This window comes from Canis lupus, chromosome 5, assembly GCF_003254725.2.
Source record: "Canis lupus dingo isolate Sandy chromosome 5, ASM325472v2, whole genome shotgun sequence".
In the NCBI taxonomy this organism is placed as follows: domain Eukaryota; kingdom Metazoa; phylum Chordata; class Mammalia; order Carnivora; family Canidae; genus Canis; species Canis lupus.
This window is the reverse complement of record NC_064247.1, coordinates 20,938,314-20,951,418: the sequence shown is the minus strand read 5'-3', so window position 1 is coordinate 20,951,418 and position 13,105 is coordinate 20,938,314. Positions and strand designations below refer to the sequence as shown.

Below are 13,105 nucleotides of genomic sequence, written 5' to 3'. Positions count from 1 at the left end.
GATTGGCATTATTTCTTAAATGTTTGGAATAATTCAAGAAGTTAGCCATCTGGGCCTGTAAATTTCTTTTTTTTAAAATTTTTTATTTATTTATGATAGTCATATCACAGAGAGAGAGAGAGAGAGAGAGAGAGAGACAGGCAGAGACAGAAGCAGGCTCCATGCACCGGGAGCCCGACGTGGGATTCGATCCCGGGTCTCCAGGATCGCGCCCCGGGCCAAAGGCAGGCGCTAAACCGCTGCGCCACCCAGGGATCCCGCCTGTAAATTTCTTTATAGTTAGATCTTAAATTATGAATTCTGTTTCTTTAATAATATAGGATTATTCTGATTTTCTGTTTTTCATTGTGTCAAATTTGGTAAATTGAGTTTTTCTATAAATTTATCCATGACATCTAATATTTCAAATTTATTTACTGGATGTTATTCATAATGTCATTCTATGTTTTAAAAAAATGTACCTAGGGTTAATTGATACCACCTGTTTTTATTCTAATATGGTTATTTTTCCTGTCTTTTTTGTTCATTTGCTTGCTAAGGCTTGCCAGTCCAGTGTCTTATTAATTTAATGAAGCTTTTCAAAAAGGACTATCTTTTTTCCTTTGCTGGTGCTCTTTAATGTGTGTTTGTTTTCCATTTCATCAATTTCTGTTCTTATTTTTATTATTTCCTTTTCTACTTTGTTTTTTTCTTTTTTAGGTTTTTATTTAAATTCCAGTTAGTTAACATACAGTGTAGTTTCAGGAGTAGAATTTAATGATTCATCAGATGCGTACAACAGCCAGGGCTCATCACAAGTGCCCTCCTTCATCCCCATCCTCCATCTAGCCCATCCCCCACCCATGTCTCTCCAGTGACCCTGTGTTCTCTATTGCTAAGAATCTGTTTTATGGTTTGCCTCCCTCTTTTTTCTTTTCTCTCCTATCATCCTCTTTTTTTTTCTTAGATTCCACATGTGAGTGAAATCATATGGTATTTGTCTTTCTCTGACTCTTTCTACTGTCTCTGTGCTTAATGTGTCCTCTTTCTAACTAAGGATATGGATCCTTAGTTTGTTATTTTTTTTCATTTTTTTAAAGATTTTATTTATTTATTCATTCATGAGAGAGAGAGAGAAAGAGAGAGAGGGAGAGAGGCAGAGACACAGGCAGAGGGAGAAGCAGGCTCCATATAGGCACCCTGATGTGGGACTCGATCCTGGGTCTCCAGGATCACACCCTGGGCAGAAGGCAGCACTAAACTGCCGAGCCACCCGGGCTGCCCAGTTTGTTATTTTTTTATACTTTCCCCCACAACATATGTCTTTGAGATGATAAATTTCTCTTTGGCTGCATCCCACGAGTTTTGATATGTTTTATTTTTATTACCTTTCAGTTAAAGAATTTTCTCTCATTGAGGTATCTTCTTTGGAACATATTTTTAAAATTCCAAATATATTGGGATTTTTCTAGTTATTTTCTGCCATTAATTTTCAGCTTAATATTACTGTATGATTTTAAATTTATAAAATTTATTGAGATTTGCTTTATGACCCAGAACAAGGTAATTTTTATTTTATTTTTTTAAAGATTTTATTTTTTTATTCATGAGAGACACAGAAAAAGAGAGAGGCAGAGACACAGGCAAAGGGAGAAGCAGGCTCCATGTAGGAAGCCCAAAGTGGGACTCGATCCTGGGTCTCCAGGATCATGCTCTGGGGTGAAGGTGGCTCTAAACCGCCAAGCCACCTGGGCTGCCCACAAGATCATTTTTCAATGCTTCATGTATGTTAGAAATAGTATATATTCTGAATTTTGCATGTAGTGTTTTAATATATGTCAATTAAGTCATATTTGTTTATATATATCCAAATCATGCTTGTTTTTATTGATTGCTGCTTATTATATAAGGTTCCGATATCACATGAGAGGCATAGTAAAACTCTTACTTAGACTATAGACTTTTCTGTTTCTTTTTATAGTTATGTTAGTTTTATTTAATATTATTTTTAAAAAGATTTTATTTATTTATTCATGAGAGACAGAGAGAGAGAGAGAGAGGCAGAGACACAGGCAGAGGGAGAAGCAGGCTCTACGCAGGGAGCCCGACATGGGACTCGGTCCTGGGTCTCCAGGATCAGGCCCTGGGCTGAAGGCGGCGCTAAACAGCTGAGCCACTGGGCTGCCCTTTAATATTATTTTTTAAAGTAAACTCAACCGCCAATGTAGGGCTCGAACTCATGACCCACCCAAAGATCGAGAGTTACATGCTCTACCAACTAAGACAGCCAGACACCCCTTTAATTATGTTAAATTTTACTTTATACATTTTGGTGCTTTGTTATTATGTATATACAAATTTAGAATTGTTCTACCTTGATAATTTATTGAACATTTATTTCTGAGTAATGGTTTTTGCCTTAAAGTCTACTTTTTTGCATAGTGCTTGCCTGCTCTAACTTTTCTACTTTTTTAGTTTTAATCTTTCTGAATGTGTACCTTGTAAGCAACATATATTTTAAAAATCCATTGTGCTAATTCTTGATGTTTTTTAAAATGATTTATTTGTTTGAGACAGAGGGTTGTGCGCATGTGCGGTGGGGGAAGATGGGCAGAGGGAGAGACAGAGAATCCTCAAGCAAACTCCCCACTGAGCCCGGATCCTGCAGTAGAGTTCCATCCCAGGACCCATGATCCCAGGATCATGACCTGAGCTGAAATCAGGAGTCAGCCACTTAACTGACTGAGCCACTGGGTGCCTAAATCTTGACTTTTATTTGAGCCTTTAGTTGGAATAATCACCAATATACTAAGGTTTAAAAATCCTATCTTACTATTCACTACCTATTTGTGTCATTGATTCTTTCTCTCCTTTCTTGTCTTCTCTGGATTGGTTGAGTATATTTTATTGTTTCATTTCTATCTCCCTTCCTCCAAACCTTGTTTCACCCTCTGCCCATTAGCTTGGTATACATTCTTTTGGTAGTTATTTTAGAGATTAAAACATAGATCCTTGGGCAGCCCAGGTGGCTCAGCGGTTTAGTGCTGCCTTCAGCCCAGGGCATGATCCTGGAGACCCGGGATCGAGTCTGGCGTTGGGCTCACTGCATGGAGCTTGCTTTGCCCTCTGCCTGTGTCTCTGCCTCTGTGTGTGTGTGTCTCATGAATAAATGAATAAAATCTAAAAAAATAAAATAAAATATAGATCCTTGATTTAACACAATGTATTATAAATTGATTCTTTTAATTCTTTGCATACAGTGTAAGAACTCTGGAATGCTTTAACTCTATTTATTCTACTCCTGGTTTATACACTGCTGTTGTGTATTTTAATTTTCTTTCTATATTAAAGCCTATAAGGCATTATTACTAATATTGCTTTATGTAATCATAGTTCCGCATACCCATTTACCCACATCTGTACCTTTCAATTGCTCTTAATTCCTCTCAGTCTGTCTGAACTTCTGTGTGGAATCATTTCTTTCTGACAGAAGACCATCTTTTTGTGCTCCTTACAGTTCAGATATACTGGTGGTGAAATCTCTATTTTTGCCTGTCAGGAACGTATCTTTATCTTACCTTCTTTCTTGAAGGATACTTTAGATAAAGTATAGATACATAGATACATAGATAAAGACTTCTATGTTATTAGCTATTTTCTTTTGACATTCTAAAGATATTTGTATTCTGATTTCTGTTGAGAAATCAGTAGTCTAAGCTTTGCTCCTTTGAAGTTGATAATTTTTCCTCCTCTCATTTTAAAATCTTCTCTTTGGTTTTCTGTAGTTAGTCCTATGGTATCTCTCAATATAGTTTTCTTTTTATTTATTTTACATGGGTGTTTTTAGGGATACTTGAATCTATGGTTTGATGTCTTTCATTAATTTTGAAAAATGTCACCTATTGTTTCTTCAAATACTGCCTCTGGTAAATCCTTTCTTTCTCTTCTGCTGAGACTGCAATACACACGTCACTCCTTTTCACTCTGTCCATTTGTTGCTTATGTTCTCTTTAGAGTTTACCTTTCTTGTCTCTCTCTAAGCATCTTGTTTGGGATATTTTCTTCTTATCTATCTTACTGTTTATTTTTTTTTTCAGCTGTGTCTATTCTGCTGTTAAACTTTGCCACTAGGTTCTTAATCTCATTGCATTTTTCAGTTCTAGAATTTTAATTTGGTTCTCTTTTATAATTTCTAGTTCTCTGCTACAATGCTCAAGTTAAAAGAATTTCCTCCAACCTATTCAGAATACTTAAAGTCTGATAGTTTCTAATATCTTGATCCCTTGTGGCCCTGTTTCTGTTGTTTGTTACCTTGTTTTGTTTTTTAATCATGCTCTCTTGTCTTTTCATGTGTTCTCTAATTCTTGTCTTCTCATGTGTTCTCTAATTTTTGTTGTATACAGAATATTGTGTTTGAAAAATTGTAGAGATATTTTGAGACCCAGGACGATATGTTCCACCAGAGAAATTTATTTTCTTCTGGCAGATTGCTAGGGTACATGAGGAGTCCCAGATATTCTTAATCTAGTTATAGGGATTGAGATATTTTGAAGAAGGATGCAGTCCCTGAAAGAGTTGGACTATTTCTTGTTTATTCTTACTCTTAGGTGCTGACCTGCAGGGTCTTGACCCAAAGAACTAGGGGTTTATCAGGGCTTCTCCTTTTTTGGCAGTTATTGAATTCCAACTTTTGTCCCTTTAGTTCCTCAAAACTATCAAAGTCTCTACTCACTAGGGTCAAGTGGTTAGGGAGTTGATGTGGCTATATCTTTATAAAGGTAACATTAAGGATTCTTGTGATTTTATATCTTGAGTGCAGTGGTGACTACATGAATTTACACGTGATAAAATTGCATGGAATTAAATACGCACACGCAAATGAATGCATGTTGAATTGGTAAAATCCGAATAAAGTTGGTGGATTAATATCAATGTAAATTTTTCAGTTGTGATATTGTACTCTAGTTATGCAAGATATTATCATTGGTGAATCTGGATGAAGGATACATGTGATCCCTCTGCATTATTTTTTTATGTGATAAAATATACATAACATAAAATTTATCATTTTAACCATTTTTAGGTGTTTAGTTCAGTGGCATTAAGTACATGAACAGTGTTGTACAGCCATAACCACTGTACATTTCCAGACTTTTTTTTACCATCCTTAACAGAAACTCTACCCATTAAATAACAAATTCCTATTCCCCACTCTCTGCAGCCTTTGGGAGCCTCTACTCTACTTTCTGTTTCTATGCATTTACCTACTCTGGGTACCTAATATAAGTGGAATCAGACAGGATTTATTTATTTGTTCATTTATTTATTTTTAAATATTTTATTTATTTAATAGAGAGATAGAGAGCATGAGTAGAAAGAGAATCAATAGGAGAGGGAGAAGCAGACTCTCCACTGATCAGGGAGCCCAATGCAGGGCTTCATCCCAGGACCCTGAGATCATGACCTGAGCTGAAGGCAGATGCACCGAGGCACCCAGGTGCCCCAAAGATTTTGTGTGTATGTGTTTGGCTTATTTTATTTAATATAATCCTTTCAAGGGTCATCCATATTGTAATATATATCAAAATCTCATTCCTGTTATAGGTTAAATATGTCCTTGTATGTCTATACTACATTTTTTTGTCTGCTTATCTGTTGGTGGACATTTGGGTGGATTGTTTTTTACCTTTTGGCAATGCGAATAATGCTGTTATGAACATCAGGATACAAGTATCTATTTGAGCCTGTTTTAAATTCCTTTTGTATACACCTGGAAGTGGAATTGCTGGATCCTATGATAATTCTATATCTGTTTGAGGAACTACCAGACTGTTGTCCACAGTGGCTGTACCATGTACAGGGGACCAATTTCTCCATATTTCACAGCACTTGTTATTTTGTTTTTGTTTTTATTTTTTTGACAATAGCCACCCTAGTGTGAAGTAGTGTCTCATTGTGGTTTTAATTTTGTATTTCCTTAAGGACTAATGATGTTGAGCATCTTTTCAAGTACCTATTGGCCATTTGTATATTTTTGATGAAATGTTAATTCTAGTCTCTTGCCTATTTTTAATCAGTTGTTTATCTTTCTGCATTATTCCATGCCAATCTGCAATGATCTCAGGATTAAAAAGTCTAATAAAGAAATTCTCTCATTTTCTCAGCCTTTTTGAGAAGCAGCTGATATCCTGAGGGGACAAATTGCCCCCCAGTATCTTATTTACCTGTGGGTTTCCTTCTCTCTTCAAATCTCTGCCCTGTTGATTTTCACTGCCTTTTTAGCTCACCAGTGCCTACACACAGCTATTTAAAAAATCTTGTCCAGCTTCTTTAGCTGTTTTCAGTGGGACAGTTGATCGACATTACCTAATCCATCAGTACTGGAAGTGCTTTTGTTCAGCTATGGTTTTGCAAAAGAAAAGAAATGTTTAAATAAATTTAAAATTAATTTTTAGAAATCTCTTTGTGAAGTTTAACAATAGCACTAAATCTTTACTTGGTAAAAACATTTCTGTGTGAGATGGAGATGATATGAACCAAGTGTATGAAGGGAAATGGCAGTTTGCCCTCCATCTTAACAGTAGTTCAAGAGAAGAAAATGTGCTGAAAGCATTCTTATTGTCAGAAAAAAAACCCCATTTATTTTGTTAGTGTCTCCTGCTTAAACATAATCTGTGTTGGGGGTCCCCAAAGTCACAAACCCCCTTGGTTTGATGATTCACTAGGAGGGCTCACAGATCTCAGGAAAATCAGCACATGAAAAGGTGCATGGGATGATGCCTGGAGAAAACTGACAGGTACACATTTCCAAGTCCTTTCTGGTGGAGTCACACAGGACAGGCCTGAACTCTTCAGCAACTTTGTTGTGACAACGTGTGTGAAATGTTACATGGCAGGGAAGCTTGTCCAAGCTGGTTGTCCCGGGTTTTGTTGGGGATTGGCGCATAGGCCCATAGCCTCTACACAACCTGGGTTAGTGAGCCTCCATATGCCCATAGGAAGCAGGTGTTCATTATAAATCACATTGTTAGTATCTGGAGAAGCTAGTACAGTGTGGCTCAAGACCTCAGGTCTGCAAAACCACTCTTGTCAGACAAAACATTCTAAGAGCTTAATTTCCAGGTGCCGGCCAACGACTGACTAGTTGTGAAAATAGACCGTTCTTGACAATGTGCCAGGTTTCAGCAGCCCAGGTCTACTATGTTAATGCTTTTCTAATGCAGAGGCCCATTCTGACCAAACATGAGGAAGGAAGCACCCTGTTACTCTGTAGGCTCTCACCCTGCAGTATGTTTCTTAGTGGCACTTATCACTATCAGACCTTGAGCTATGTAATCATTTGTTTATTAGACATTCGTTCAATAACCTGTGTTTTAATTCTTATTTATTATCATCCTTTCTCCATTAGAATGTGAATTCCATGAGGCCAGAGACTTGGTTCACCGTTGCATTCCCAAGGTCTAAAACAGTGCTTGGCCTATAGGAGGTAGACAGATATCCTCAGCAGATATTTGAGGAATAAATGAATGAATGAAAATTATCACTTAGGCAATTACTTACGAATGCCAACAATATTCCCTGGGTATAAATTATTGGGATGTGCTGTTATCCCACGAATGACATTTTCTCATCTGTTTCTTTGTCTCTCCTGAACAGGTCTATAATTCAGTGGGAAGATCTTTCCCTCGAAGGTTTGTTTTGCCCTTACATGTCAGTTTGAATGACCCCGAGGGAGAGAACCTCAGCCCATTGTCCTATTCTTCAGCTAGTGCTGTGAAACACGCTGATGGAAAGGTACGCTATGAAAGGACATTAGACGAAGACTTTGAATTTTAGTCATATTGCTTTATTCCTTGGCTGTTCTACACAATATTTGGTGCCCAATAAGTCTGATAACATTCGACTGAGCAGGGTAAGGTCACAGGAACAGCAGAATTCTGAGTAGGAGTCAGCACTCTGTTTACTTTTTGTATTTTGAAACATGCAATTCTCTAATCGTTATGGATCATCTAAGTATTTGATATTGGTATTGATCATCTTCACCTTTAAATAGTTTGCACTTACCACAGGCATGTCATTGTGTAGCTATAAATATTTCAGCTTTAGTAGAGTAAAAAAGCACACTTCCACATGCCATGTGACCGTCACAAAACCTGATAATCTTTTTTTTTTCTCGTTTGAGTGTGCATATGTGTGCAAGCAGAGGAGGGTATGTGTGCAAAAGGGCAGAATTTTTTTTAAATTAACACATACTGTATTATTAGTTTCAGAGGTAGAATTTAGTGACTCATCTGTGGTATATAATACTCAGTGCTCATTATATCACATGCCTTCCTTAATGCCCATTACCCAGTTACCCCATCCTCCCACCTACCTTCCCTCCAGTGACCCTCAGTTTGTTTCCTATAGTTAAGAGTCTTTTATGGTTAGTCTCCCTTTCTGATTTCATCTTATTTTATTCTTCCTTCCCTTCCCCTCTGATCCTCTGCTTTGTTTCTTAAATTACACATATGAGTGAAATCATACAGTATTTGTCTTTCTCTGACTTATTTCACTTTAGCATAATACCCTCCAGTTCCATCCACATCCTTGCATATGGCAAGATTTCATTCTTTTTGATGGCTGAATAATATTCCATTCTATACCTTTATGTGTGTGTGTGTATAATATGTTATATATATATATAATATGCCACATCTTCTTTATCCATTCATCTGTCAATGAACAGTGGACATCTGGGCTCTTTCCATAGTTTGGCTATTGTGGACATTGCTGCTATAAACATTGGGATGCATGTGCCCCTTCAAAATACTATGTTTGTATCCTTTGGATAAATACCTAGTAGTGCAATTGCTGGGTTGTAGGATAGCTCTAGTTTTAACTTTTTGGGGAACCTCCATAGTATTCTCCAGAGCAGCCGCACCAGTTTACATTCCAACAGAGTAAGAGGGGTTCTGCTTGGAGAGAGAATCTTAAGCAGGCTCCATACACAGTGCAGAGCCTGGCATGGGGCTTGATCTCACAACCCCAAGATCATGACCTGAGCTGACATCAAAGGTTGGATGCTTAACCGACTGAGCCACGCAGGTGCCCTCAAACTCGATAATCTTTTATGCATTCGTACATATGATGGAAAGAGGAACAATGGATAAAAATACTTAGAAAGTCTCAATTCCCAAGCCCTGTGGTAAACTCAGTCCTCTCACTGACCTACGCTGTGTAAAATAAGTGAGAAAGAAAGCAACAACTGCAAATCTTTTTTGGGATCTCTTTTAGATTTGGTGTGCTTATGAAAATCTACATCCTGAGGATCTTGAGGAGGAAGGAGGTGTTGAATTTCCCCAGATCAACTATGGCCAATTCAGTGGCAAAAAGTATCGCTTCTTCTACGGCTGTGGCTTTCGGCATTTGGTGGGGGATTCTCTGATCAAGGTTGATGTGGTGAACAAGACACTGACGGTAATGAAAATATTTTTTTCCTTTCTGAACCCTATTTTTTTTGAACTCTATTTTTTAAATTTTATTTATTTATTTATTTATTTATTTATATGAGAGAGAGCAAGAGGGCATGAGTGGGGTGAGGAGTGGCAGAGGGAGAGGAAGAAGTAGACTCCCCGCTGAGCAGAGCCTGATGATGTTGGGCTGGATCCCAGGACCCTGAGATCATGACCTGAGCCTAAGGCAGATGCTTAATCAGCTGAGCCTCCCACGTATCCCTCTCTTTCTGAAGTTTTAAAAGACCTGCTTTGCCCTTTGAATTGAATTGAATGTGAGTAGTGAATTGAATGAGTCTCCCTTTTCTTCCTCTACTCACATCACTTAGTGTCTCAGTCATCATGATATTTGAATTGAATTTCTGTTTTGTTAAAGTAGGTTTTGAGATTCTTTAACATATAAGCAGCTCAGCCATTTACTTTTCTTAAGTTTGAGAACCATGGAATCACTAAGGCTTAGGGGTATATTCCATCTATGGAGTTTTAAATGAATCACAAGCCCAGAAAAACAAGTCTGCGCTTGATATTATTTTTAAAGAAATCATGGGGTTCAGGTTGTTGGGACACTTATATTTCAGGTGGATGAGAAATTATAATTGCACAAATTGTGTCTGATAATGATGGAGTCTGCAGCTGCAAAAGCACCCCCCTCCTCCACTCAACTCAGTGAGCCTGATTCTTTTACTGTTGGAATATTGTACTGACAGCCAAATTCATGACATGTGATAAAAGCTATCAAAAGCTTCCTGATCATAACTAGCCTTCAATCAAATACTGTTTTGGGGGACTTCTAGATTTGGAGAGAAGATGGCTTTTACCCCTCGGAACCTGTGTTTGTCCCAGCACCAGGAACCAGAGAAGAAGATGGTGGGGTTATTCTCTCAGTGGTGATCACCCCGGACCAGGTAGATATATCTTTCCATCACTAGTCAGAGAGAAAAGTAGCACTGAGCCTTTTGAGGATTATATTCAGTGATGCTGTCAATAGTTTTTTTTAATTTTTATTTATTTATGATAGTCACACACAGAGAGAGAGAGAGAGAGAGGCAGAGACACAGGCAGAGGGAGAAGCAGGCTCCATGCACTGGGAGCCCGACTGAGGGATTCGATCCCGGGTCTCCAGGATCGCGCCCTGGGCCAAAGGCAGGCGCCAAACCACTGCGCCACCCAGGGATCCCTGTCAATAGTTTTTGATTCCAATACAGCACTTTCTCCCTTTTCTTCCTCTATTCACATGTACATGCCCTTTTAAAAATCATAATCTGTGCTTTATCATTGCTTTAAAGCTCTGTCTCTATATAGTCATAATTTATATTTGCACAGAAATTCATTTACAAACGATTTTCACACATATCACTATATTTACTCATCAGAACAGCTTTGTTGGATACCATTTTATGCATGTGGAATTTGTAACTTTTAGAAGTTGAGACAGCTTGTGTCAGATCTCATAGTGGTAAAGACAGTGTTTCAGTCTGTCTTCTGACATCTAGTCTGACGTTCATGCCACCATTTGTACTGCCAGTTTCATCGGAGTGCCCCAAAAGTGTAATGGGGTGAGCCTTAGTGTCTCAGTCATCATGATATTTTAACTTCTTGTCTAAGGCAGTCTTGTGGCAAATCAGTTATTAGTGACTGCCTGGGTATAGGATTCTGAGGCTTTTTAAGGGTTCAGTGAGGAAAGTGCTATGATCAATTACTAATATCTGCCATAGGCCTAGAAGGACTTTGTCCTCACACCATGTACTTACCACTCCTGTAATTAGGCCAGGGCAAATATCAGTGTGCCTTGTAATGCTACCCTTTGTACAGCTCCAAAGTAACACTAAATGGAGGCATTTCTAATTTGGAAGAAAAAAATTCTATGTCTCTTAGGAGATTGAAAAGGAACAGGTAAAAAGATCCTTAAGCTCTGAGAGATTCTATGAAGGTAATTGGTATAGACAACTTAATTTCTTCACTCTCTGTGTGAACTTCTTCAGCTATGATTTCCTTTTCAGGCTAGTTCAGCCATTCAGCAAACATTTAGTGAATCGATAGATAGCCAAGGCACTGTGCGAGATGCTGAAGATAGATAGGAAGATGCATAAGACATGATCAAAAGGATTTTCAGTATTGTCTTTCTATTCTAGAATGAAAACAATTTTCTCCTAGTCTTGGATGCCAAGAACTTTGAAGAACTGGGCCGAGCAGAAGTGCCCGTGCGAATGCCTTATGGGTTCCATGGCACCTTTGTAGCCACCTGATAGGACACCTGGAAATGCCTGGAAACTAGCTCTGAGATGAACATATTCTGTACAAAAGAGAGAACAAAAAGAATACCTTCCCTTCCAAACCACAGACATCTGGTTTTAAAATTTCTATTAAAAACAGTTCTTGAGATAGTCATGGTTTTATAATTTCTTAGGGCTCATCCTTAAAAACATGAAGCAAGTGTTGATACATCCTTTTGAAGAGAGCTTTAAATTTATATTTACTAGCTAGATCTTCCTCTAGGTCATAAGAATACACGAAAGAAAAAATAGAGCTGTGTTATTACCACCACCAGGTCGGGAGGTGACAGAGGTCCTCACACTTGGGAAAAAAAATACAAATAATTATAGATAGTAAGATATGAATATAGCTCTAAAAAGCACTTTGTTTCTTCCATCACAGCCTGCCTATTAGCACAGCTTCAAAGGGGCCCAGGGAGGACAGGAAGCCAGTTATGTCATGCTTAGAAGCTTTCTTCCACACTGTTTCTCCGCTGTCCACAGAGGGCACAGCAGTTGAACCGCCAGCTGCCACCTTCTACCCCAGCTCAGCCTTGGGAGGGTTGTTTTGAGGGATGTCACTAAAATTTCTTCTCATCTCCAGGTATATGGTTCTCCAGAAATTGAAGAGGAGTTGGTAGTTCTTCATTCAATTGGGCAACAGGTGGCACTAGAGGCCATATAATCTCTACATTCCTAAACCCCCCCCCACCAGTTTTTAACAACCGCCCAAATCTGCCATATGTCTGTCATGTAAGCCACACTTTTGCCAATACCTTCAAGATCCCTTGTTCCTTTTTCCTTCAGTTATACTTCCTCCATCCACTTCAGTCCAGTTTCAGGCCCGTTACACTGTCCTCCCTCCCTCTGCATGTTGCATGTTGCTGGGGAAGCCTCCTAGAGTTGTAGTTCTAGGCAACTGTGAATTCGCAGTTAGATACATGCACAACCCTGGACCAGCATCGCCAGTTTGTTCCCAGTTATCCTCAGGAGTTGTTGCAGACATCATAAACCCTGTTCTTTTCAGTGAAGTGTTCCCACAGGTACACAAATGCTGTGTGTAAGAGTTTATATTGTGGCAATAAAGTGAAAGTTCTAAGTTTTGTGTCTGAGTTGATGAAACACGGAACAAAAGCAGTGAGTAACAGAATGACGAGAAGATACCAGAGTAGAGCTAATACAGCAGATGGGGGAGCTTCGAGGCTGAAGTCACCGTAAGAGAACATAAATCCCCTCATATCTCACAGAATTCCTCAAAAAGGCATTGTACTTTTCCAGACAAGGAGTGGAAGATTGTTTTAGATCTTATCTGGATCTAAAGGGTGGAAGAGATTCTAGCTGACATCTGGGAGTACGTGGAGCTGATAAGTGTGTCTTTCC

General features: G+C 38.6%; 1 protein-coding gene across 6 annotated transcripts in view; it reads left to right on the top strand.

The window, feature by feature from the left end:
• The window catches only part of BCO2 (beta-carotene oxygenase 2), a 54,356-nt gene extending 41,532 nt beyond the window's left edge, over window positions 1-12,824 (top strand). For 4 of the 6 annotated variants that reach the window (XM_049109451.1, XM_049109453.1, XM_025465527.3 and 1 more), the window contains 4 exons: window positions 7,636-7,773; window positions 9,256-9,438; window positions 10,268-10,378; window positions 11,606-12,824. In XM_049109451.1, the coding sequence (XP_048965408.1) occupies window positions 7,636-7,773; window positions 9,256-9,438; window positions 10,268-10,378; window positions 11,606-11,719 (546 nt within the window). In that variant the 3' untranslated portion in view covers window positions 11,720-12,824. The remainder of the gene's footprint in view (window positions 1-7,635; window positions 7,774-9,255; window positions 9,439-10,267; window positions 10,379-11,605) is intronic. The other 2 variants (XM_049109454.1, XM_049109450.1) reach the window with 1 other exon arrangement.
• Window positions 12,825-13,105: the final 281 nt, after the last annotated feature.